Source organism: Ursus arctos, unplaced genomic scaffold (genome assembly GCF_023065955.2).
Source record: "Ursus arctos isolate Adak ecotype North America unplaced genomic scaffold, UrsArc2.0 scaffold_21, whole genome shotgun sequence".
Lineage (NCBI taxonomy): Eukaryota > Metazoa > Chordata > Mammalia > Carnivora > Ursidae > Ursus > Ursus arctos.
The window spans coordinates 50239351-50265726 of record NW_026622886.1 but is presented as its reverse complement, the minus strand read 5'-3'; the positions used below and the strand labels follow the sequence as shown (position 1 = coordinate 50265726).

The 26376-nt window shown below is 50.3% G+C and overlaps 1 protein-coding gene across 9 annotated transcripts; it reads left to right on the top strand.

Moving 5' to 3' along the window:
* Positions 1-119: 119 nt before the first annotated feature.
* On the top strand, positions 120-26376 carry IKZF4 (IKAROS family zinc finger 4). Of its 9 annotated transcripts, XM_048218074.2 has the most exons (11): positions 259-554; positions 3913-3990; positions 4093-4234; positions 7536-7671; positions 7827-7877; positions 14457-14561; positions 15586-15846; positions 16549-16716; positions 20717-20866; positions 21337-21468; positions 22081-24416. In XM_048218074.2, the coding sequence occupies exons 5-11, from the start codon at positions 7838-7840 to the stop codon at positions 22839-22841; spliced, it is 1617 nt and encodes a 538-aa protein (XP_048074031.1). In that variant the 5' UTR covers positions 259-554; positions 3913-3990; positions 4093-4234; positions 7536-7671; positions 7827-7837; the 3' UTR covers positions 22842-24416. The 9 variants fall into 9 exon arrangements, with proteins under 9 accessions (XP_057172434.1, XP_048074031.1, XP_057172435.1 ...); XM_057316451.1 differs by lacking the exons at positions 3913-3990; positions 4093-4234 and having other exon boundaries at positions 120-554; XM_057316452.1 differs by lacking the exons at positions 3913-3990; positions 4093-4234 and having other exon boundaries at positions 261-554; positions 7830-7877.

Here is a 26376-nt window from a genome sequence, read left to right as displayed (position 1 = left end):
TATTCTCTTAGTAGGGGCAGGGCAAAACTTGGCACTAGGGGCATATGTGCCAGGGCACGTGGGGGTGTCCAATGGGCACCTAGTTTGCAAATCAGATGCAGATGAAGGGGCAGTCATTGAGTTACCCTCCGCACGCGACCGCGCCTCTCCGACTTGAATCTTTCGGCGCTCGGCTACTCTCCCCTAGCTCTTTTCCCTTTTCCCCAGCAGTCTCCCCGGCTTGGGGACGCTCGGTGTTCGGCCACGCCGCCTGTCGCCTGGTAGTGGGACCGGAAGTTGTTCGGGGGAGGGGGGACGGCTGTGATGGGGGGGGTTTGATGGGGGGGGGCCGGTCCCTCCTCAGGTGAAGCCGCTGATGGAGATGGAGCCGCCGCCGCCGCTGAGCGCCCGGGTCCCGGGTCCGGCCCGGTTGCCACCGCCTTAGTGACCCCACTGCCCCCGCACTGGGCCGCCCGGGCCAGAGTGGGGGACCCCCGCTGCCCCGCCCCCCTCTTCCCCAATACCGTCCCCTCTCCCACACCCCCCTAGCCTGCGCGCGCGCGGAGCTGCCTCAGGTGAGTGAGGGGCGGGGCTTGGGCGAAGCGCTGTGGGCGGGGCCTCGGCAGCCGGGGGCGGGGCCTGAGGGGCTTGGGCGTGAAGTGAGGGGAGACGGGGGCGGGGGCCTGGCGGGAAGAGGGTGTAGGCTCCTGGGCTGTGGCTCAAGGGGAGGAAGCTGGCCCGGGTGGTGGGGGAGGTTGGCGCGACGCTTAAGGTTTAAGGGAAGGTAACGGAGAGTCAAGGGGTCCTAAAAAGGCGGGAGACGGGGTCAGTGCAGAGGACCGAGGACAGCCAGGAGCTGGGTGCGCGAGGCTCCTCAGTGGGGTACGGCTGGGGTAGAACAGACAGAGTGCAGAAAGGAGAAGTAGAGGGGGTACCTGGGCAAAAGAGCAAGGGACTCGGGGGTTTTGTCGAGAAGGTTAGAGAGAAGGACATAGGCCTAGGTGGGGAAATCTGGGAGGCAATGAGCAGAATAGGAGAAACGTAGTAGAGAGGAAACTTAGAGTGGAAGTGGAAAGTGCTGTCTAGGGAACCATGTAGGGTTCTCAGGTTCCCTCCCGGGAAGGAAGAGATTCACTGCATACGAGTCCTAAGAAAGAACTGTAACAGAGGAAGCCCTGGGGCTGACAACTCTAGGGAGAGACAGACTCGGGAAGCAGTTATAAGCTAAAATAGGCCTCCGTGGACCTCCTCACACAGCCCCATCCCCAGTTATTTTCTTACCCCTTGTCTGCTAGAGTTGTAGATTTTCACTTTGGGAATTTTTGTTTGCTGTCTATGCTTTTAAAATTTTTTTTATTTGTGATTGGTCCTGTCTGGAGACAGTCGGGAGTTTAATGGAACACAGATCTTTAGATACGAGATGTTTAGGAAAAAGGTACCCATTTCTCTCTTCAAGGTAAGAATTTACTAACTCTGCTTCCAGGAAGATCTGATGCATTACCAACCACATTGTGTCAAGTTTTGCACATCTTTGGCTTCAGTCCCTTCTCTCATAAGCAAAACTGTCAACTGTTGTGACTCCTATAGATCCCCCCACCTATATGTTTCATAGCTCCACCTGTGTCCCAGTCTACCCGCCTGAGCCCTCAAAGCATCAGTTGTGAGCTTAGAGAGTTCCTGATTTGCTCATATGTCAGCTGTAGGCCTTCCACCATCATGGCCAAGCAGAAGTCTGTTGAGGTCTCTTGCTTTCCCCTTACTACTACTCGTTCACTTTACCTGTGTGAGGTACATGTTTATATTCTTGGAAAGGTGTCTGACTACCTACAATATTTCCACTTAAGATAACTCAGATTCTGAGGATAAAACCAGGACAAGGCCAAATCAAACAATCTTTGAAAATGTAGCTTCTTATTTGGTGGGAGTATGTGACGATACCTAGCTGGGAATCCCACATCTCTTCCTGGGTCTGTCAGTAGGTCAGTGAATCTTGCTTTATGGTGTGGGGGACTTCAGCCTTCCCTACAACAACCTAAAGCCGGAGAATCCAGATTTCCCTGGGTCGTGAAAATAGTCAGAAGAGTGGCTCATGAGATAAAAATAAAGTCTTGAAAGAAGAAAATAGTGTTGCCATTGGGAAGCAGGATAGGTCTCATTGGAGCTTCTGGGCTGGGTCCCAGGGTGGTGGGAACTGCCCTCAATTTGGCAGGCTGAGAATTATGTCTTGCCCTAGTCAACAGAGGCTGATGGCTCAAGCACAAAATATAATGTCTTCCTTGCCCACTGAGCGCAGTTAGTTCAGTTGTAGCTTCTGGGCAATCCCCTTCCTCTTAGTAGGTTAAGGGTAAGGCACGTTTTGGGACTTGGCTGAGAAAGAAGTCCTGACTTTTTTCCAGTGAAAATGCAACTGAGCGTTTCTTCTTTATTTTCCCTTAGTTTGAATCTGCAGCTTGTACTTCCCATCGTGGGAGGAACGTTATCCCGCCTTTTACCTCCCACTAACACCCACAAAGGAATTATTTTCTCCCAAACTGGCCATCTTTCTTCCCTCAACATACACACAAGATAACCAAGGAAAAAAATTAAGATAAGTTGTTGTTGGGCAGGTATTTCTAGGCTTATTTTACCCTAGCGGAACAAATAAGAGTGTGGATTGCTGTGAGTGTAGACAATGCTATAAGCAGAGGGACTCCCTCTTTTTATTGGTCTCTTGACCCTGCCTGAAGAAGGCTCTGAATTCCAAGCTGTTTGATTTGCCTCCTTTTCTCAGAAGAATTGTGGATTCGGTATTGGAAACAGGGAGACTGCTTCAAGGTTTATCTGACGAAAGCATCTAAGAAAGGATAGTGCTGATATGAATGGCCTGTCCCCTCCCACCCCACCAGTGGGAATAGCATCAACCTTATAGACTCTGCTGGAATACATATGCTGGTGTAAATCCTTGGGTCAAAGAGCCCTGTTTCTACCTTAAAGAGACCTAGTGAGCGTCTAGGTTGGCATTTTCCTCAGGCTCAGATTCTCAAAAAAGAGACATGGGATGGAGAGGACTATTTCTCCTCCCACCCATAAACCTGTGCTTCTAGTTCAAGGATTTAAGTCACTAAGATGCAGACCCCCAAATTGTTCATTTCAACACCCGAGAAAGAAGGTAAGCATGGTGACCCCAAACCTTCCCACTGTGGCAAGATTTAACTTCGTACTGTAGTGGGTTCTATTTGTCTTAATTCTGTCACTAACCAGATGGGTGACTCAGCTTAATTTCTTTTTCTGTTCAAAACCAAGAGATTGGAGATCATCTCTCAGCTCCATTCTAGCTCCAAAGATTCCCCAGGTCCTACAACATCCCTGCCCCAGGCCCTCCACATGAAGAGAGACTTACTAAATTGGATTGTCACGGCAACAGTCTATGTTAGTAGAGGAGCCCAGAAACGTCTTTCCGGCCCAATCAACAGTGAACCCTTTTGATTAGCATGCATTAGAGACTTCCGGTCAGGACTGCCACCAAAGGCAATGGTTCCTGGCTCTTCCTCCTTTTGGCTACCCTACCCCAGTCGGAATAGTTCATTGGGACTTCCGTGTATTTTCAAACCTCACTTGATAGAGTTAACTTTGTTTGGGGGCGTCTTTGGCTTCAAAACTAATTATTATAAAATTCAAATTGAATTCTGCTGCCCTACTTCCCCCACCCCTGCCCAAACACACGGCTGAATAGCAGTGACTTTGTGGGGCCTTTCTATATAAACACAGGGCTCAAATACTCCAGGGTATATAAAGAAAAACCAGAGAGTATTATCTCATGTGCATCATACCTAGTGATTTAAACTGTTTAGTTTGGCCCTTTCCTTAGTTCCTAAAGTCCCAAGATGAGACATGGGAGGGGTAGAATTGTTTCTCCTCCCACCCATAAACCTTAGCCTTCTCTCTCTTCCGCAGTCTACATGGGGAGGACAGGGAGTCGCAAAGAACGAGAGAAAAGATGCGTCCATCTGAGATCTAAAAGGAGACAATGAGGTGATATTTTCCCACTGCCCAGGTGTTATGTTTCCAGCTCCTACCCCTTCTTATTTTAGAGACTGGCCATTCCTAGGATAACTTGAGAATTCTTTCCCTCAGCACTGCTCCTCAAGCACTTGGGTAATGAAGCCGAGCTGTCTTCATCTGTATTATACGTAGACAGAGGGTCACCATCTACAGCCTGGTGAAAAAACAAGTCAGATCTTTCTGCTGTAAAGACAGACACACGAGCTGAGAAAAGGTTGGTAGGTTTCCGTCAGAGGTCACTAGGTTGGCCCTAAAGATGATCGCAGAGCCGCAGACTGCTGGACGTCAAGGTCTGTTTCCCGGAAAGGGGCATGTAGTCCGTCAGGCTGCAGACAATGCCTCCTTCCAGCGCCTCCCTCAATCATTTAGCTCTTTCCCCTCCCCAATTATGCAAAGCCCTAACAGACAGCAGAACCAGCCGTTCTGCTGGTTTCATTCCGTTCCCGACGGTACAAACAAGAGCGGACGATGCTGTGGGTTTGGTTTACTTGTAGTACCTGAACTACTCACTCCCAGGCAGGTGGGAAGTTCTGTCTCGTTAATAACCACTGCACTCCGCTTCAGGTCCCAGGTCCTAAGGGAGACCAGGGACAAAATGTCTGCTTCTCCCTGCTGCAGTTCGGAACAATAACCAAAAGGGTGGCCCGGATCCTTGCCACTCTCTCCACCTCCACTCTCTCTCCCAACGATATCCTTTCTACCCACTAGACCACATGGAGTGCATTTTAAATTCCAATTTTGGAGTGTCACTGGATCAAACAGGATTCTTTAGAGGATTTGAAGAGCTTTAAATACTTGTGATGTCCATCTTATTTCAGGCTTCCAGAGCCACTACATACAGCGAACTTGACTTTCTGACATTTTTGTCCCCTAAGAGTGAAAGCTTGGGGATGTTTTTGTGGAGCTGGGAAGTTGGGGTGGTAGCCGATGCCTGACCTGCCCTTACAAGTCAGACCTGGGCTTGCTCGTGACGTGTGGCTTGTCAGGAAGTGTGGTGGGAAATCTTCTGTCTAGAAGGAATGTCCATTCCTGCCCATTCCTGTTCAAAAGCGATATTGTGCTGATGGGAGAAAGCCAGGGCTATAGAGGACTCTTGTTACAGTGCCAAGTGGATTCAGAAGAACAGGGAAGAAAATCTTTGTCTCTGGAGGTTACAATGACCAACCTTTCCTCCCTCCTCACAGAGACACTTCCTTTTGAATTGGGAGACTAGCTATTTCTAGTTGCTTTGTATTCAGCTCAGTGAACTGAATTTACAGTACATATGTGCCTACCTCCATCACTGAATGATGCCTATGTTGCTATAAAGCCAGTTTCTTTCCAAGATCTTTGAGCCAAACCTGTCTTGTGTAACTAACTTCTCTCTTTTTATACTTCCTCCCCCCTGCGGTATGTCTCCAATTGGCAGTGCCTAATTTGACCCAGTTCCTCTAAGGAGACACTAAGATCTGCCTGCCTGGCCGGCAGGGGAGGAGGTGCTTTGAGGGGCGGGGTGTGGGAAGGTTGGGAGGGATGTGCTGCCTGGAGACTTGAACAAACAGTGAAGTACGTCTACTGATTTGCTCCTGGCTCTCAGAATACCACGATCGGGAACAGCAGAATGTCAGTCCCCTCGCACTTCCAGGGTTACCAACTTGGCATTTGGACCTGTTAGAGGCAGCCAAACGCTGATTTTGCCCAAGATGTGTCATGGAGCACCTGTTAAGAGCAATTAAGAAGCAGAAGAGCTCAGTTTACTGCTAGGAACAAAGTCCAACTCAGAAAACAACTCCTTCAGACTCTTCTGGAAATTGTTTTGGGACCATTTGGGCAGGTGTCCAAGAATGAGATGCACTTCCTGAGCCAGTGCTAGCTGAATGCTATGCTTCAACTGCTCTGCCTACCTAGTGCTTATCTAGCCCCTGGTTCATCTGTGTTCTCTCACACACACATTACATTAGCATATTTCTCCCCTTAGAGCCTGCTCAACTTGTTCTTCTTTTTAAGTAACAGACCCCACTCCCACAGGGGTCACACCAAAGGAAAAGATGCCTTAATTGATGTTAGAATAGGGGAAAAGCAAGACGATCCACGAAGGCCTTGAGTATTCTGGCTTTTGAAAGGAAACAGGGTGGTTTAATGGGAAGAGCACAGCTCAGAGTGGCGGGAGACCTGTGTTCTTGTTCCAGTCTCACCATGAACCCTGAGACAAGTCACTTAACTGCTCTGAGCCTCAGTTTCTCCAAGCAGAAAATGGAGGAAATCTTGCTCACCCTTGCTTCTCCTGCACAGGGGTGTGTATGTGTGTGTGAAGGGAAGTCACATGTGGCATCTTAGCTTTGCAGTTTTGAAAAATCCCAAAAGGCAATTATGGAGCTAATGATTTGGAAATGAAAGGAGCCCCATGAGTACCAGACCACCCTTCCTCATTCTTTGAATCTCTGCCCACCACAAGTTGTGTGGCTAGTTCCAGAGGGTATGAGTTTGCTAACCACTGTGGACTTGGGCTCTTCTAATCATTACCCCTAAGGGAACCTTCAAGGAACCACTCATTATTGTGGCTTGGTCTAGCAGTCTGATCCCAAAGCTCAGTCTATCCCAGGGAGGATGTGAAGAAAAGAAGAGCTGAAAATAAATTTATATAATTTTTTCTTCCACACCTGGGCTTCCTGCATGAGACTTGGGCTCTCTAATGAAATCTAAGGCACAGCTGCTTTGTGAAGTGAAGGAAAGCCCATGTTTCAGGCTTTCTCTTGAGAGTTTTCAGAAGAATATGATGTCTCTCAGCACAAGAATGACCTGGGGGGCGGGAGACAGGATAATAGATACCCCCCCCACCCCCGTGCATCCTCCAGAATCCTCCGCCCTTGCCTCTAACAGTACAGTGTTACAAGCAAACCAAATCTTCATCCATCTGCCTTAGAGCGATCCTTTGAAGAGACCAGGAATCCCGGTGGCAGTTCAGGCTGTTCCCCTGCCCCACTCTTGTGCCCCCAAATCTGCCCCTGGAGTATTTATTTTTCATTAGTTGACTGGTGAAATCAATTTTGGAGGTATGTAAATTTCGACCAAAGAGATTTTTTTTTCCTCCTCCCACAGGCTCCTAAGGAGATAATTCATTGGAACAAATTATCACTTTTAATTGTTCTCAGTTCTTGAATTGTTTAATACTCTACTGCCAATTACTGCTCGCTTCTCTTAAATAGACTAACCTGCATTTTAAATTCAGGCTTCCGCCTTTTAAAAAAAATAAACATAGTGAAGTAATTGACAAGAAGGTAGGGAGAAGCCCCTTAAAGGTTTAATTTGTTTATCAGACCTTCAGTAGAGGACTCCGCGCTGAATCTGAGGTGGGCTGCTCTCCATCTTCTACTTTCCTGTCCCCCTCCCTCCCCTACACACCCAAAAAGAATCCCTTGAGAGAGAATCCAGCTTCTTCCTTTCATTACTACCCCATCCTTAAGGTATAGAACTTCTGTGGGGCTGGTTTCTTCGCCTCCAGAAGGCGGGGCTGTAACCCGTCTCCTTTCCCACAGCATCAGCTCCACCTGCAGGAGGAGGGTCTACTCTCAGAACGGCACAACCGGGACCCCTCCGGAGTAAGACAGTGTTTCCACTCCAGAGGCTGGGGAAGCCTGCAGAAGTTGTGGGTTGGAGGAGACCCTGGGGTTTGTAAGTCGGGGTACATTGTCTTTCTCATCAGGACCAAGTAGGAGGTTTTTCTTCTTTAGGATAGGGTTGGAGCAAACTTGCTAATTCCAGATGTTAGAGAGAAACCTCCTCCCTTCCCAGACCTGGCTTCTAATCACAGCTATTTTCTCTTTCAGCAGACTCTAAGATGGACATAGAAGACTGCAATGGCCGCTCCTATATGTCTGGTATGCCCTCTTGTGCATTCTGTCTGTCAGGGGCTGGGAGCAGCCACTCGCCTGTGGAGCAGAGTGGAGTCCAGCCTTCACCCTAGCCCAGGACCTCAGGTGCCCCAGTCACAGAGCTGCCACTCACACTTGGGAGTGCTTGGTGGTGTGCACCTACTTTGGTCATTTTATATTCCCTAAATAGAGATTCTCTTCCCAGACTTCGTGGGGATAAGGGAAGTGGAAGGGAATAGGAGGGGAATACGAGTGGACACTATTAGAGAGGAAGGATTTAAAGCAAAGAGATAGAAGGAAGATGTGGGTCCTTCTCCTATACCCTGAGGTCACCAGCCAAACATGATATTCTGTCCCAGCCAGGTAAAGAGTGGAGCAGGGTTCCAAACCTCAAAGGTCTGTAGGGGCAGGTGGGCCTGTAAATGAGTGAATGAGGTTAGGCTAACATGCAGAAGAGAATGTGGGGACTGTCATGTACTAGAGCACACATGACCTACCTCAAGGAGCAACAGCTCCTCGGCGTCCACCTGTCATCATCATGCCAGAACGTGTATCCGGTGTAGCCAAAACTTCCAATTTTTTGAGAGAAGTCAGGAATCCAGATTTTATGTGAAATGTCTCCACTTTAGAATAATGACTCAATATTTTAAAAAATGTTCCATGGAGCAAGCCAAATTTGTCCGTGGGCTGAATTCAGCCAGTGGGCTAACAACATAGAGCCTTTGAAAGAGAGATATAGAGCCCGGTTCTCGGTTCCCCCAGTCCTTTTCCTCGGTCATAACATGCTGGGGCTTTGCATACCTGCCAAATACTCTTACTGAGGCAGAAGAGAGAGTATGAATGGCTTCTAGAGATACAAAAGTAATCGGGGTCTTCTCAGAGTTTAACAGGGTGAAAAGAAACGAGGACCTTTATCTGGCTCCCACTCTGAGGGTGTAGAGAAGGGCTTAAGACAGAATTTGTCTCTAAGACAGAAGGAATCATTTTTTGGACCATTAGAATGTCAGGGCAGAAAATGATTATAAAAGGTAAGGGAAGTCAGAATTCGGTTTTGACATCATGAGGATGTCCCTCAGAAATCCAAGCACCACTGTAGAAATGACCTATAGCTTATTTTTTTACCCTGGAGTGGGACCAATGGAATTATGGGCACATTCAAAGGATGACAGCAAGATGGGTCAGACACACATATAAGAGTCATTGGCAACAGCTGGGTAAGGTAAGACACTGACTCTGACCCCTTTCTCATTTAAGGAGGGAAGGAGCTGGAATGGGTAAAGGCATTTGACACCTGCCACATGAGTGACAGGGATCAAGTGGACTGATTTAACTGAAAGAGATTAATTGGCACGAAAGCCATGGCCCTTCTAAGGAACCAGCCAGTCCTTCTTGCTCCTGCTCAGTGAAGCCTACTCAGTACCCACCACTGAGCAACAACCACACTCAGGACCCTGTTTTATTGCTGGGGAACAGTAGACGGGTAACAACCAGTCCCTGTCCTAATGTAGGTAGGTGAGAAACTGAGACGGTGGCTGGGGAAATATCCCGTGGAGCTCTGTCTCTGGAGAATGTTGATTAGAGGAAAACCGCTTAGGGTGTTTGCTTCACTGTGTTGTGAAACCAAGTTTGCCCTGCTTTCAGCAGGTTGACATTTCTGAGATAAGAGAAGCCTCTGCACAGGATGGTTTTTTGAATGAAAGGGGAGGCCAGAAACCCCTCACCTGTGTTTTGAGAATTCGAGATGCCAGACGACCTTAGAGAATGGGAAAAGGGAAAACCAAGGTAGGGCTAAAATTAGTTCTGAAAAGTAGCCCGTGCACGACTGGGCCTGGCTGAGACAGTCCACGTGAGGGGCGTAAGGGGCGTCTCTCCTGGGCCAGTATGCAAGCAGTGGGAAAGGCTCCTGTGTGCACCCCTCCTAAAACACACTGCGGCCCTTCAGGGTCATCACAGCTCTTCTGTCTCCACACCCGGTGGCCTTCGCTCACCTGGCCACGTGATGAAGGGGGTAGCTCTCTTGTTCTTCAAAGAGATTTTCCCACCTCACAGAACCCAATCCAGAAAATCTATCCTGTCTCCCCTTGTCTCTTTCTAAAGGTGCAGGTCACTCCCTCCTGGGGTCTTGAGAGAAGAAAGAGAAGGAGTCTATTAACTTGTACCACACAGATTCTCTCCCCACCTCCATTCTCTACCTTTCAGGGGAAACTGAGTGGCTCAAACCCAGCTCATGCAATTAATTGAGCAGCGCTTGTCACAAGTTTTCTGGGACTGTGAAATGTTTAAGGGAACCTTAGAAAGGATCCAGGGGTAGGCAGCCCAAAGTTTCACAGCCCCTCCCACCCCCAAATTCTTGGAATCAGAAAATCTAGTCTCCAAAGTAGGTCAGCACGTCAGTGAGCAGCTCCTCTGGAAGGGAAGGGAGCAGAGGCCTTGTCTTGATAGAAGGCGGATTCATCCAGGGCTGTCGGCTGCTGGGCCCCAGGGGCACTGGAAGGGAGGGGAGCGGAGGTGGGGAGACTATACCGGGATTTTGCCCGGATTTGAAAAGCCTCAGGGCCACAGAGCAACACTAGCCTGAGACCAGACTGCTGGGTCTTCTGGCTGCTGAGAAGGAGGGGGCTGTCAGTCCCCAGATCTAGAGAGCGACCTCCCTCCTGGAGGAGGAGGGAAAGGAGGGAATCTGAGTGCCTGAGTTTTGTGGGGGAGGGGCTTTCTGACGATCGGAGAGCCTTGAAGCTGCCCCATGTCCTGGGCCCCATGACCTCTGGGGCCTTGGCTTCCCCAGCTGGCAGAGGATTGGGCCTTCCCTGGGGGCCCCCCTTTCTCCCTCCCACCTCGAGGGCCCATCCATCTCTCTCTCTCTCTCTTACACACACTCTTGCCTCTCTCAGGCATTTGTTGTGCAGTTCCTCTTTGTCTGCTGGGCACGAGGGCAACGGCATCTGCCTCCCCCTCCCTGTGCACACCCCCCACCCCCAACCCTTTACTGGCTTGGGAAAGGGATGCTGTAGCCTAGCATCCCCCCCCCACCAGACACACATATACATTCTCTCCAGCCCCCTCCCCAAGCACATCCAAGCGTGCGCTCGCTTGCGCTCTCCCTCTCTCCCTCTCTCTCCCTCTCCCTCCCTCTCTCCCTCTCCCTCTCTCTCTCCCTCTCCCTCTCTCATACACACGCACACACACACATACACACACACTCTCTCTCACACACATACACCCTGGGCTGAGCTCTTCTTGCTGGCTGCAGCCGTGGGCCCCTGCTCACCGTGCCGCTGCCTGCGAAATGACGGCGGTTCCCCTCACTTCCAGGAATCCACGCTTCCTGGAAGGTGAGTGGCTGGGCTCACCCCTGCCTGCCACCGAGACGCAGACATGCACACACCACCCGCACTCCCTCGCCGTTTCCAAGGCGGCGGCCGCGTTCGCACCCCAGGGTCTCACCGGCAAGGGAAGGATAATGTAAGTTCAGGCAGAAGGTGGCTAGTGGAGGGGGAAGGGGGGTTGCCGGGGCTAGGGAGCCAATTCAGTAACAACTCCCAAGCCTGAGGAGAGGGAGAGGATGGGGGCTGTGTGTGTGTGTGTGTGTGTGTGTGTGTGTGTGTGTGGCGGGGGAGGGGGCGTTCCTCCCTACACTTGCGGAGGATGGGAAGGGTGTTTGGTGTTGCTAAGCAAAGACTGCGACTTGGACAGGGGGAGCTTGTGGTGACATCTTGATTAGGCCTTGGGGACAGATGTAGCGCTGCCCCGGGTGAAATGCCGAGACAGGCCTGGGTGGGAATGGGTAATAGAATCGAGGTAAAGAGGAGCCTTGGCAGCAGACGCCTCACCCTGGAACAGAGATCTGAGGGGCCTGAGCCTCTTCCCCACAATAGAGCTGGGGATGGGCGTCTTTCTTCGCTCCTGTACCCACTGTTCCCTGCTAGCAGGTTAGCATCCTGCCACCCCGGAGCCCATGGTCAAGAAAGGGAAAGCAGTTAGGATGAGAGCAGAGAAGTGTGGAGGTTCTCGGACCTCATGGCTGTTTCCCAGAGGCAGCCACTCTTTGAAAGGATCAAGGAAGGGCAGCAGGAGTGGAGGGCTAGTCTCCATCAGCCTGTGAAACACAGTCAGCTCCTGGGACATTGCCCTGTTTCCTCTCTCTCCCTCCTCCTTTGCTGCCCTGGACCCACCTACTTGTTCCTCTGATGTCAACCTCATGATTTGGCTTTACCCTCTGGGGGTTCAGCCAATCTATGATGACTTTGACCAAGAAAATTTCTGAGACCTGAGAGTGGCCTTAATTCTTGGCTTTGACAGTCTGGGATTTCTTGGGAGTCCCAGGCATTTGAAGTTCCCTCCTTGGGGTTTCTGGGACTGACAGAGGAACTGCTGAACTTCCTAAATCTTGTCTCTAGGCCCCTTCACCCTCCGGCTAAAACTCAAAATCCCTGGGTCCCCATAAAGCCTTTCTGGCCCCTGAAACAGATTCATTTTTATGTATTAGCCCCGTAAAAGCAGACTTGCACCCATTTTCCCCAGGGAGGGCAATGGCATCAAAGAGCCTCTCGAACTACTAGTGTGGCCCTGGGGACACCTGCTCTTCCTCCTGTTCCCAGGCTTTAATAAGGAAAGGCACAAAGGATGTTTTCCCCTTAATGCCCCTAAATATCCCTTTAGGCATATTTTCCCCCGTGTATCAAGCCTCTGGCTCCAAGAAGCAGTCTCAGCCTGATAGGTTGGGACTAGAGATGGATTTCCAGCAAGTTCACTCATTGTTTTAGGGTCAAGGACTCAGCACTAGGGCCCAGAGCCCAGTTCTTCCCCCATTACTAACATCAAGTGATTTAGGGCAAGTCAGCACTAACGTCTGAAAAGGAACGAAGAGATACCCCTTTTAGCCCCTTTAACCATAGCAAACCCTACCACTTAGTTAAAGGACGTATTTTAAAACTAGGTCTGAGTCTACCTATCTCAACCCTCAACTCTGAGATGCTTACTTCATGATACGTGTGTGGTTCTGACTCGGGCAACTTTTCTAGATAACCATGGCTCATCTGAAGAGCCCCAGCTGGGACAACTCAGTTTCAAGCTATGAGGCATTTTCTGTAGATAGTGAATAAATTTCCTCAGGCTTTGATGGGAAAGAGTGGGGGAAATGGGACTTTTAGAAGAGGATATGAATGGGAAATGGTCCCAAAGTCCTGAGTGGTTGTTTTCTTCCCACTGACCAAAGCTGGAGAGGGATCCCTCAGGAGGGTGTGTTCCGGATTACTTGCCTCAGGCCCAAGACTCCAACCATTTTATAATGGAATCTTTATTTTGTGAAAGTAAGTATGTGCAGAGCTGGGAAACTGGGTAAAGTACTAATAGGTGGACTTTAGGGATGAATTTTAGGGCTCGTGTCTCTCTCTTTCTCTGTTCCATATTTAGGCTGTGTGTACACATCCATGCACGTTCACGCTAGCAGCTCATGTAGGAGGCTGTGGGTGTGTTTACCCCTGTAGGTATGTTCTCTTTATGTGTATCTCCATCTGTGATATGTGTCCGTGTCTATGTGTGTGTTTACCTACATGTGTTTTATTTCACGTATAATTTTGTGCGGAAGATTGTGGGGAGGAGGGATTTTTTTTAAAAGGACGTGACTCATATTTTCATGTATGTTAACTAATTTTTAAAGATACATACAAAACTCTTAAAACTCATTTTTACAAAGCAATTTGTCAACACGTTAACAATGAACATACTGAGAATAAACATTATTTTACTGCCAAGGGAACATCAATAAATCTGTGATTGGAATCATATCAGATAGGAGGCTTTCTAGAGTAGTCAAATTTGTGCTGATTTCGGAAGGTCTAATGGGCCCACCTTCCTCTGCTAAAGCGGTGACCCCGCACTGGCTGCGGAGGTGGTGGCTCAGGGCACGGGTGCTTACAGTGTATGATCGGTCCTCGTTCCACCTCTACCAGCCATGTGACTGGGGACAAGTAACACAGCCTCTCTTATGCCTCAGTTTTCTCATCTGCAACATTAAGATGGTATTGGCACCTTCTTCCTCGGATCGTTGTGAAGGTTAAATGAGAGAATTCGTCTCAAGTGACGAGGACCATGCCTGGCACAAAGTGAACACTCAATAAATGTTAGCGGCTATCATTATGATTACTATTATTATCATTAGATTCAGGGACCATTCCAGCTGCCCTTCCTGCAGATCCCGAACCTGGTGTTGGGGGCTCCGGAAAGGAACAGTAGGGAAGAACGTCTGTCCTGAACCGCCTCTCTCCTGAGGCCCCCATTTTCCTCTCCACCCTGGCCCGCCCAGCCCCAGCCCTGCTTCCTGTGGACGTCAGGCAGTGATGCTCTTCCCCTCAGGCCTAGATAAAGGTAGGGTGGGCAAGACGCAGCCATTGGGCTCACAGAAGTCCGCACCGGGCACCCAGGCTGACGAGGGCACAAGGTATGGTGCCGAGCATACGACGCTGCCTTGTACGTGGCTACGAGATGAATGTTTGTGAAACGTCCCAGAATTTTGAAGAGGTGAGGCAAAGGAAGGTAAAAGGCTCTAGCCGCAGCTTCACCTGTCCTCTTGTTCTCTCCTCCAAGGTAGCGGGGACTCATCTCTGGAGAAGGAGTTCCTCGGGGCCCCAGTGGGGCCCTCGGTGAGCACCCCCAACAGCCAGCACTCTTCTCCCAGCCGCTCACTTAGTGGTAAGTGCAACCTCCCGCCCTGGCCCGCCCTGCCCTGGCGCTAGGCGCCTCCGTTTGTGTTTGGCCCTCAGTTCACCCGCCATGGGCAGCCATTTCCCCATCACTGCCTCCCTCTGGTTTTCGCTTACAGCCTCTAAAAGCAGGAAGGAGCTCAGCATCTAGGGTCTTCCTGACTTCTGAGAGGAGAGTGAGCAGTTGCTGCCAGACTAGGGTAGAATGAAAAGAGGCATGGGTGGGATTAAGGTGAAGGCTCCAAAGAGAAATCCTGGAGTTGGAGAAGCAAGTACATAGGAATGGTCACAAGGTAGAGCCAGATAGGAAACAGAGATGAGAGGGATCTCCTCATCACATGCCCCCTCCCCCTCCTGGCCCTCATTCTCCTGCCTGGATAGGGTCCCCATGACTGCTTCTTCTCGCTGGCCCTAGATCTGTGACATTCTCTAAATGGTTGGAATAGCCAGGAATGTAGGTCAGAGCTGGAGCCAAAGCTTTCTCTTCAGTGGCTCCTCCCTCCTCCATCCCCCTCTCCAGATTTTCATGGAGGAGAAAGAGAGGGGTTCAGTCTTATGGGGAGGGAGGATAGCATGAACCATGTCTGCTCTCTTTGCTCTCTCTTTAGCCCTCCGTCTCTTTGGTCTCCCTAGGACCATTTTCCCGCCACTGTTACTTGTTGGCTTCCTGCCCAGGGCCAAGCCAGACATCCTTCTTAATGACAACAGAGTGGAGAAAAAGGCTCCCCTTAGCCTCCTCCTCTCCTCAGTGGAACAGAAGACATCCCATGTACCCCAACTTTTTTCTCTTAGAGCCTATTTGCCTGGGCAGTGGGATAGGAGGAAAAGGTTGTTTCAGGTCCCAGCAGGACCACCATATCAGCACCCAGAAGACCTAGGGTGTTGACCTCTTTCAAAGCCTGTGTGTCTCAGGGCTGGGAGAAAGCCTTCCGGACATCAGGAGTACCATTCTGGTTTGCGGGCAGGTTCCCCCCTTTGCCTGTTTCTGTCCTAAACACCATCCCACCCTCCAGCCAACTCCATCAAGGTGGAGATGTACAGCGATGAGGAGTCAAGCAGACTGCTGGGGCCGGATGAGAGGCTCCTGGAAAAGGACGACAGTGTGATCGTGGAAGACTCGTTGTCAGAGCCCCTGGGCTACTGTGATGGAAGTGGGCCAGAGCCTCACTCCCCTGGGGGCATCCGGCTGCCCAATGGCAAGCTCAAATGTGATGTCTGCGGCATGGTCTGCATCGGACCCAATGTGCTCATGGTGCATAAGCGCAGCCACACGGGTGAGTGAGCCGGGGGTCCGGGAGGAGCTGCTGGGCTGGGCTGGACCGGCAGGGGTGCCGGAGGCCATGCCTACAGCGGGGTCGCCTCAGAAAGGGGAGGGTCTCTCCCAGCACAGTTCCCAGCTGCGGAAAAACAAAGGAGGGGGTTACCTTTGGATTCCCTCAGCGCTCATACTTCTCTGGCGCTTTTCGTCAGCTTGTTATAAAGGAAAGCTGATACTTTTCTCAGAAGGTGAGGGAGAGGATGGCGTAGCCTCAGGAAGGGTCCTGGAGTCCGACAGGGACGGGACTCCAAGGTATTATTCGGGCCCTCGGGTCTCAAGATTTAAACACACAAACAAACAAACAAAAACAAAAAAAGGAAAACAAAAGCCTCTTCTCAGCTTTCTCAGGCTTTGGGCTCCTGGGCAGAGTGGGTGTTACAGGACTCAGTTTTGGGTGAATGGTCTTTGGCCCAGAGTTCCAGGCCTGGTGCCCCTGGCCCTACCATTCGTGTCCGATGCACACCTTCCCAGGGTAAGACTGCGCCCGCCTGCCCGAGGGATCTTCAGTAAGAGGAATTTTGTGTGCGTGCCACAGCCCTGCCCCTCCGAAATTGTCCTGAGCACCTTCCCTCAGGCGGGGCGGGGGGGGGGGGTTCAACCCTCAAAATTCCTCACACCCAGTCCTCGGCGATGTGCCGATGTGCCGTTTCTCTTGCAGGTGAAAGGCCCTTCCACTGCAACCAGTGCGGCGCCTCCTTCACCCAGAAGGGAAACCTGCTGCGTCACATCAAGCTGCACTCCGGGGAGAAGCCTTTCAAATGTCCCTTCTGTAACTACGCCTGCCGCCGGCGGGACGCGCTCACCGGCCACCTCCGTACACACTCGGGTCAGTGACCTGTCTCGTGGGAAAGGAGGAGTGGGGCCTCAGGACCCCCAGGAAATAGAGCTCAGTGACTTCGCCCTTGGATTCGGGCAGTTACAGTGTCTGTCACGGAGGAGGGCAGAGCCCCACAGACCGGATAGGGCCCTGCCTCTCTAACCCCTCGTCTGGGCAGCAGGGCCCCATGGGGAATTTGGGGGACTCTTTGATGAGGTATATTACATCTGCCACACTCTGTGACTTGGAGCTAAAGGAGCATGGGTGATGTTCTTGGCTCTTAACAGTCACCCGCCCTTTGTTTTTTAAAGTTCACACTACTGGCAGAACCATCTGTACCCCATCCCCCCCCATACTTCTGAGCACCAGAAAAACCCTTCCTCACACTTCCATGTGCTCGAGGTCCCACGTCCATCACCATCATCACCTCCCTCCATGATACCAGAGGTCTTGGACCACTATCGTCTGTCCTCTCCTTTACTTCCTACTGGTTCCTAAAAATATCCATGGGACTCCGAACTCCAAAGGAAGAAAGGAGGCCTAGGAAAAGCCTCTGTCCCCCATCCCCAGAGGCTGTCCCCTTCCCGGAGGCAAGAGCAAGTCGCAAGAGTGTTAGCATTGGGATCCAGGCCAGGGGACTGGACTACCCAGGTTTCATAGCCCCAGCCAAGACTGTTGGAGTCAACATCTGTCTGAATCAGCTGGGCAGATAGCGTTCTTGAAGCCTCTTACTAAGTTTTAAGCCTGGCCTTGCGAAGACACCAGGAGTCAAGCTGGTGGGAGGAGGGGCTCAAGATTGGGAAAAGGCAGGAAGAAGGGCAGAGGGGAAAAAATTAGTAGGATCTGTCCTTGGCAACTTTCCTTGCTGTTTTTCTCTTTTCCTAAACTCTCTTGGGCTGGGATTTAAAGGGACCGAGCGATCACCTCAGCACGCTTTCTCCAGCCACCTACCTTGTTCTGGGTTCTCTCACCTTGGAGCTGGGTGAGAAACAGGGAGAAAGATCATCAATTCAGGCTTTATGATCTACAAAGCATTTCGCTTGTCTCCTCATATGATCCTCAAAACCATTCCAAGGTAGATGGCATTATCCTCAATTGGCTGACAAGGAAACTGAAGCTCTGGAGGGGAAAAAGGAAAAAAAAGATTTGCTGGTCACAGAGCTACTCTACAGCCTTCCTGGACCCCCATTAAGGTTCTGTGCCAAAGAATCACACTCCTTTTCCTCAGAAAAGGGGCGACTCCCCCTGCCGGTTTGGAACAAGGATGGCTTGGTCGCTAGAATTGTTGAAACAGAAACAATGAGGCCAGCAGGGTAGATTTTGGACGTTGTTCTATAGAAAATTATTAGGGACAGAATTAGACACAGGTATACCACTGGGTTCCAGCTCTGTGAGATGCTTTCTATATAACCCACACTATAAAAAGGGGTTCCTCTCCCAATGTTAAACCATTTCCCCAAAAGTCTTGGGTGGAGAGGGACCATGGCATTCCCTCATCCCCCAAAGACTAGGGTTTACAGAGCAAGGTCAAAATGGCATAGATTGATTAAACCGAACCCAGTTTAGGTTTGTACACATAGGGACGGGGGCTAGTAATTACCACCCTCGTGGAGATACCTTCTCCTGCCTCCCTGCTCGACAGTAACAAAATACATAAAATAAGATGTTTTATTTTTTTATATGTATTTTTAAAAGATTTTATTTATTCATGAGAGACAGAGAGAGAGAGAAAGGCAGAGGGAGAGGGAGAAGTAGGCTCCCTGCTCTGCAGGGAGCCAGGTGTGGGACTCGATCCTAGGACCCCAGGATCATGATGTGAGCTAAAGGCAGACGCTTAACCAACTGACCCACCCAGGTGCCCAAGATGTTTTATTTTTATTTATTTGTCAGAGAGAGAGAGAGCGAGCACAAGCGGGGGGAGTGGCAGGCAGAGGGAGAAGCAGGCTCCCCACCGAGCAGAGAACCTGATGTGGGACTCGATCCCAGGATCCTGGGATCATGACCTGAGCCAAAGGCAGATCTTAACTGACTGAGCCACCCAGGTGTCCCAAGATATGTAAGATAAGATATGCAATACCTTGTTCTCTCACTTTTCTCTCTCCTATCACAAATATCATCTTCCAAAAGTTGTCTTTAGGGGCACCTGGGTGGCTCAGTTGGTTGAGCCTCCGACTCTTGATTTTGGCTCAAGTCATCTCAGGATGGTGAGATCAAGCCCTATATCAGGTTCCATGCTCAGTGAGGAGTCTGCTTCCCCTTTTCCTCTCCCCCACTCACTCTCTCTCAAATAAATAAATTTTTAAGAAGGAAGGAAGGAAGGAAGGAAGGAAGGAAGGAAGGAAGGAAGGAAGGAAGAGGAGAAAAAGAAAGAAAGAAAGAAAGAAAGAAGAAAGAAAGAAAGAAAGAAAGAAAGAAAGAAAGAAAGAAAGAAAGAAGAAAGAAAGAAAAAAGGAGAAAAGAAAGAAAGTTGTCTTTAAAGGAAGTATCTATCTCAGTTTTCCCAACTTCTTTTCTTTGGGAGAAACAAAAATATTTTTTTTTCTTTTTTAATCCCTATACCCAGCGTGGGGCTCTGAGACACAGAGATCAAGAGAGATTGATCCAGCCCCCCGTAGGGCTCCCTGCTCAGTGGGAAGCCTGCTTCTCCCTCTCCCTCTACCTTCCAACTCCCCCTGCTTGTACTCTCTCCCCCCACAAATAAATTTGAGATATAATCTCTCTCTCTCTATATATATATATATATAGAGAGAGAGAGATAATCTCTCTCTTTCCCTTTCTTTCTCTCTCTATGTGTATAAAGAGAAATAAATAAATTTGAGAGAGAGAGAGGGAGAAAGCACAAGCAGGGGGAGTAGCAGAGGGAGAGGGAGAGGGAGAAGCAGACTCCCCACTGAGCAAGGAGCCAGATGTGGAGCTCATCCCAGGACCACGGGATCATGACCCAAGCCAAAAGCAGATGCTTAACCAACTGAGCCACCCAGGCGCCTCTAAATAAATAAAATCTTTAAAAAAAAAAAAAAAAAAGAGTCTTATCCCGCTAAGCCAGCCAAGCAGCCAGAAACTAAATCTTTATAATTTGTTCTTTTATTTCCCTAAAGATTTTATTTATTTGACAGAGAACATAAGCAGGGGGGAACGGCAGGCAGAGGGAGAGGGAGAAGCAGGCTACCCAAGGAGCAGGGAGCCTGACGCAGGGCTCAAACCCAGGACCCCGGGATCATGACCTGAGCCGAAGGCAGAAGCTTAACCGGCTGAGCCACCCAGGTGCTCCTAACTTGTTCTTTATTTAAAAAAAATTTTAAAGACCTTCAAAGTTGATGTTCTCTTCCTTTTACTCATCTCCTTTATTTCACTCTGTCTTCTTTTATTCTTTTTCTCTTCTCAGAATTTCTCTATCAGCAATGTTTTTTCTGGGGCTGTCTTGGTATCTAGGAGTAGAGAGACAGAAAAACAAGCAGTCAAACTAGGCTGCAGGGGTAGGTAGGAGCACAAGTAAAGGTCAGTGAAAACTGCCTCTCCCTACAATTGGCAGGTCTAAGGGCTCTCGCTTCTGTCACCCCAGCCCACCAATTTCCCCCAAACCAAAGCAGATAGGTCGTGAGCAAAAAATCCCCTTGTCTGATAAACAGCCCTTGCACCCGCCTGCCGCATGGAAAGGTTAAACCACAGTCTGAGAATCTGAGACCCTAGGGTGGGGCCAGCCTGCCTGCCAGGGATGATCCCCTACCAAGTCCCTGGCTCCTCCTTCCGCTGAGCAGCAGTTCGGCCACCACGAGGCCCACCTGCAGTCCCAAGCTATAGGCCCCGGGTCCCCTCCCTCCTCCCGTGGCCGTGCACTGGCCCCCTTCTCCATGGTGTGGTCACCCGTCCATGCTTGCAGCTGAAGGTAGGGAAGGAAAGACAAGCCGAGTTCACTTGAGCCACGTCCCTCTCCCCCCCCCCATGGCTTTGTAGAGCCAGGGCGCAGGGAGGAGTGACCAATGCCGTGTCTTTCCTGTCCGCTCTGCAGTCTCCTCTCCCACGGTGGGCAAGCCCTACAAGTGCAACTACTGTGGCCGGAGCTACAAACAGCAGAGTACCCTGGAGGAGCACAAAGAGCGGTGCCACAACTACCTGCAGAGTCTCAGCACCGAAGCCCAAGCTCTGGCCGGCCAAGCAGGTGGGGCCGGAGGCAGGCCTGCGGGGAGGCGAGGGCAGGGCCAGAGGGAGTGTGGGGCAAGGATGCTCCCAGCCTCCCTCCACGCCCCCCCCAAAGGGATGAGGCGTATGGAGAAAGGACAGTTCCCTCGTAAATCTGCCAAGCACTCCGGTGGGTGCAGAGCCCTGTGGTAGGCGCTGCAAGACGGTCCAGGGGTCAGGGAGGTGCTGATCTATGTCCTCAATCGAATGAGAGAGAGAACACAAGGAAGTATCAAACCCAGGGTCAAATGCGTCTAATTGTCCTCAAATGACCTGACCCGTTGCTAGGATAAGCTCTAGATAAGGGGAAGCGAGCGGAACCCAGCTTTCCAGGTACTGGGTATGACCTTCCTTGCCTACTGATGTGCTGAGTTTCTCCAGGCAAAGGCTGCTGAGCCAATGCGACCCCGATTCAGCTGCTACTCCTTGGCCCCACCTCCTTCCCTCTAGGTGACGAGATGCGCGACCTGGAGATGGTGCCGGACTCCATGCTGCACTCCTCCTCTGAGCGGCCGACTTTCATGGACCGGCTGGCCAACAGCCTCACCAAACGCAAGCGCTCCACCCCCCAGAAGTTTGTAGGTAAGAGCCCAGTTGGAGAGGAGACATCAGCTTTAAGCCACAGCTCCTCGAAACCTGAGCTCTGGTGGCCATCGGACCCGTTGGGCCTGCAGAGTTGATGGCAGAGGAAAGGGTCTGGCAGGCTCTGGTGCACAGAATCCACCCCCAGCACTGAAAGGGCGTGAAGAGGGGGAAGGTACCTCGAGAGGGTGTTGAGGGCTCTTGTGGTGATTGTAAGAGGAGGGGGGTCAGGGAGCTCCGGTTCTCCCAGCTTTTGACGACGACAAGGACTTCCGCCTGTGGGATCTGAGGGAAGGGCCTTGAGTGTTAGAGGGAGGAGGTGTGAGTATGGGGTCCACCCACCTGGCCTTGATGTTCGCTCTCTAGCTTTATAAGAGGCAATGAAGGAAGTGGTAAAGATCAGCAGCGGGCTGGGGCTGGGACTGAGTCCTTCCCTAGGATTATAGCCTGGAGTTGGGGAGTGGCCCCACAGAGGTCCTGACCTTGGGGGAAGTGAATGAAGGCTGGTAAATAATATGACAGCCATCCCCAGGCTAAGCAAACAAAGAAGTCATCCTGGGGAAACTCAGGAGTTTTCCAAAGCCAGCTCTGCTGAGATCCTCTCCTCCTTAGGTGAAAAGCAGATGCGCTTCAGCCTCTCAGACATCCCCTATGATGTGAACTCGGGTGGCTATGAGAAGGATGTGGAGTTGGTGGCACATCACGGCCTGGAGCCCGGGTTCGGAGGTTCTCTGGCCTTTGTGGGGGCAGAGCATCTGCGTCCCCTCCGCCTTCCACCTACCAACTGCATCTCAGAACTCACACCCGTCATCAGCTCTGTCTACACCCAGATGCAGCCCCTCCCCGGTCGCCTGGAGCTTCCAGGGTCCCGAGAAGCAGGTGAGGGACCCGAGGACCTGGCTGATGGAGGCCCCCTCCTCTACCGGGCCCGAGGCCCCCTGACTGACCCTGGGGCCTCCCCCAGCAATGGCTGCCAGGACTCCACAGATACAGAGAGCAACCACGAAGATCGGGTTGCGGGGGTGGTATCCCTCCCTCAGGGTCCCCCGCCCCAGCCACCTCCCACCATTGTGGTGGGCCGGCCCAGTCCTGCCTACGCCAAAGAGGACCCCAAGCCGCAGGAGGGGTTACTGCGGGGCACCCCGGGCCCCTCCAAGGAAGTGCTCCGGGTGGTGGGCGAGAGCGGTGAGCCCGTGAAGGCCTTCAAGTGTGAGCACTGCCGAATCCTCTTTCTGGACCATGTCATGTTCACCATCCACATGGGTTGCCATGGCTTCAGAGACCCTTTCGAGTGTAACATCTGTGGTTACCACAGCCAGGACCGGTACGAATTCTCTTCCCACATTGTCCGGGGGGAGCACAAGGTGGGCTAGCCACCTACTGCCCTCCCCTCAGTCCACCACTCCACTGCCCTGCCCACAGGAGTCTAGCTCTGTCCCCACTCCATCCCAAGGAGTTTTGCTCGGTAGCCTCCACCACTGGCTACCTGACTTCACACTTGACCCTGACCCCTCCTCACCTATTCTCCTCCACCCTGACTGACTTAAGCATTGTGATGAAACAGGCCTTTTCGCTTATGTTTCTCCTCTTCCTCTTCTCCCCTCATCCCAGCATATTCAGAGTTATTTATTAATATAATTTGTGGATTTTTCTTTAGCTTTTTGCTCTGAACTTGCCACTCCCCCACCCTCCGGCCCACAGTCCCCTCCCACTTTAGGCCTAATTTTTCTTTCTTTGATCCAGCTTTCTCTAACAGCCCTCGGGGTAAGAAGCTCCTCTTGGTCCTAAGAGTTCTGAGCTTCTTGTGTTAAGTCCTCACTTTTGCATTATCTGATTCTTTCCTTTTGATGCTGATAGCTCCCTCTGGCCCTACCTGAGCTCTGTGGCATTATATCTCCTCTCTGGGACCCTCCAACCTGGTACTTCATACCTCTTGTGCCCTCTCACGTTCGGCAGCTTGCACTATGCTTGAACAAATGAAGAATTTCCTCATTGGGAAGTAGGAGGGGCTGAAGAAATTCTCCCCAGGCACTGTGGGACTGAGGGTCCTCTTGACGTTCCCCTAGTAATATGAGTTCCTCAAAGCCCACATCTGGGAATCTCCCTCTGGGATGTGATCTATCTCTTCTCTCCTCAAACAACCCCCAACACTGCTACTCTCTTCAACCTGCCAGTCTACTCAGTGGTGATTTTTCTCTCCTTGGAGTGCCCCAATTTTATATTCTCAGGGGCCAAGGCTAGGTCTGCAATCCTGTCTCTAACACATTGGGAGCCACAGGTGCCTAATTGGGAACCAGGGCATGGGAAGGGGGTGGGTTAAACTTCTCTTTCTCTTCCACCTCTAATCTTCTTCACTCTAGTGACCTTCCTAGCCTCTCAGGGGCTCCTGCCGTCCCTCTCCTATGAGAAACTAGTAGGTTGCTGCCTGATGACAAGGGGGTATCTCAACCCCTCAGTCATGCTGCCTTCTTCTTCTCCCCCCTGCAGGATTCACCCTCATTCCCAGGCTTCTGGGCCCTGTTCTTAGGATCAGTGGCAGGGAGAAAAAGGTGTCTCTTTTCTCTCTTCTAATTTTCAGTATAACCAAAAATTATCCCAGGACGAGGGAGGGCATTTGCCCCTCACCTCATTCCATTCTTGTCCCAGCAAGGATGGGATGGGCACAACTGAACCGGGGGTCATCCTCTACTGCCCCCTTCTATACTCAGTTCCCAGATGTAGGGCAGGAGGGGGCATGCTCCTCCTGGCTACAGCAGAGACCCCTGGCTTTTTGGGTAACCTAGTTAGTGAGAAGGGGGCAGGAGGAGATAAGGCTCCACCGTGAGTGGAGGTCTCTTTCTACAAGCGTTTTCTGCCCAAGGCCACAGCTATCCCATTCTCTGCTTCCTTGAGATTCAAACCAAAGGCTGTTTTTCTATATTTAAAGAAAAAAAAAAAGAAAGTAAAAACCAAACACAACACCTCACAAGTTGTAACACTTGGTCCTTCTCTCTCTCTCTCTCCTTTTCTCTTCCCTTCCATCTTTCTTTCCATATGTCCTTTCCTTATTGGCTCTTTTGCCTCCTACTTTTCTCACTCCCTATCAGGGATAATTTAGGGGGATGGTGAAGGGTTGGCTAAGGAACAGACCCTGGGATTGAGGCTCCTAAGGGCTCTAAGAAGAGTCTACCTTACCCTCTATGGGAAGGGAGACCCTAGAAAAACTTTTCTCCCTTCTTTTTCTCCCCCATTATGTAGTCTCCCTAAGAGAACCGGATTGTCAAGGAGGGGCATCGTGGGTTGATTGTTCCTCCTTGACAATGTAGCAATAAACAGATGCTGCCAAGGGCAGAGGATGGGGGAGTTAGCTGGAAGGAGAGTGGTCTCTAGAGAAGGAGAGAGTCTTCTCAACAGTACCCCAGGGAACTGCTCCTTCTTTCAGGATGGCAGCAGAGCTGAGATTAATATCTAGGGTTCTCCTCAACTGTCCTGGTTATTGAGCCCCTTCCTGTTAGACCTACCCCTTACCACCTCTTCTGTGTCTGCTGTGTATTTGGTGACACCTCATAAGGACTAGTCCCTTCTGGGGTACCAGAGCCTTAGGGTGCCCCCATCCCCTCCCCCAGTCAGCTCTGGCACCTGTAACCTCCTGGAACATGAAGGACTATGCTCTGAGGCTATACTCTGAGCCCATGAGAGCAGAGACTGGAAGGGCAAGACCAGGTGCTAAGGAGGGGAGAGAAGGGCACTCTGTCTCTCTCCAGACCATCACTGCACTTTAACCAGGGTCTTAGGTACAAAATCCTACTTTCCAGAGCCTTCCAGCTCTGGAACCTCAAACATCCTCATGCTCTCTCCCAGCTCCTTTTGCATAAAAAAAAAAAAAGAAAGAAAAAGAAAAAAAAAAAAAAACCATTGAAACCCACATGGAGAATAGAGGTGTTTTCCTTTTATATTGATATTCAAGACCAACACCACACAAGAAAATTTCTAAATAGACACTTTTCCAGACCTTTGTTTTTTTGTGTCAGTGTCCAAGCTGCAGATGGGATTTTGTAATACTTTCAGCAGCTTCTTTCCTTGTGTACATAATATATATATATATTATATATATTTTTAATCAGAAGTTATGAAGAACAAAAAGAAAAAAAAAATAAAACACAGAAGCAAGTGCAATACCACCTCTCCTCTCTCTCTCCCAGGGTTTCATTTGTAGCCTATGCTTGGTGTCTCCTTGGACCTTACCCTTTCACCTCCCCCTCTTCTGTTGGTTCTCCTTCCCCTTTTTTTAAAGAGTTTTTCTCCCTTCTCAAGGGGAGTTAAACTAGCTTTTGAAACTTACTGCAAAGCATTTTGTATATGTAATATATTGTAAGTAAATATTTGTGTAATGGAGATATACTACTGTAAGTTTTGTACTGTACTGGCTGAAGGTCTGTTATAAATAAACATGAGTAATTTAACACCCCTGGTTGTTTTTGCAGACTTTGCTGTAATTTTCTGCTGGGAGGGAGGGAAATCTCCTTGCTGCACATTGTACCAACTACTAAATGTTTTGAAGGTGAACAAGTCTGAGACTAAGAGGAAGCCAAACAAGAATGCTCAAGCTGTTGCTGCAGAATTTTCAACCTATGGTAGAAAGTGGAGATTTTCCTACCAGGAGTGCCTTCGGGATAAAGTCCAACTTGCCTATCCATCCAAAACAGAGATTCAACAAACATTGTTTGAGTACCTACTATATGTAAAACACATTATATGCCCCAGGAAATGCAAGTTACAATAACATGAATGATGATAATAATAGGGTCTACCACTTCTTGAGCATAAGTGTCAAGCACTGTGACAAGTATTCATTTAATTGTAGAAACCACCTAAAAGTGAATGATCCTCCATTACTAGTGAAGAAATAAAAGCCCAAGAGAGAATAAA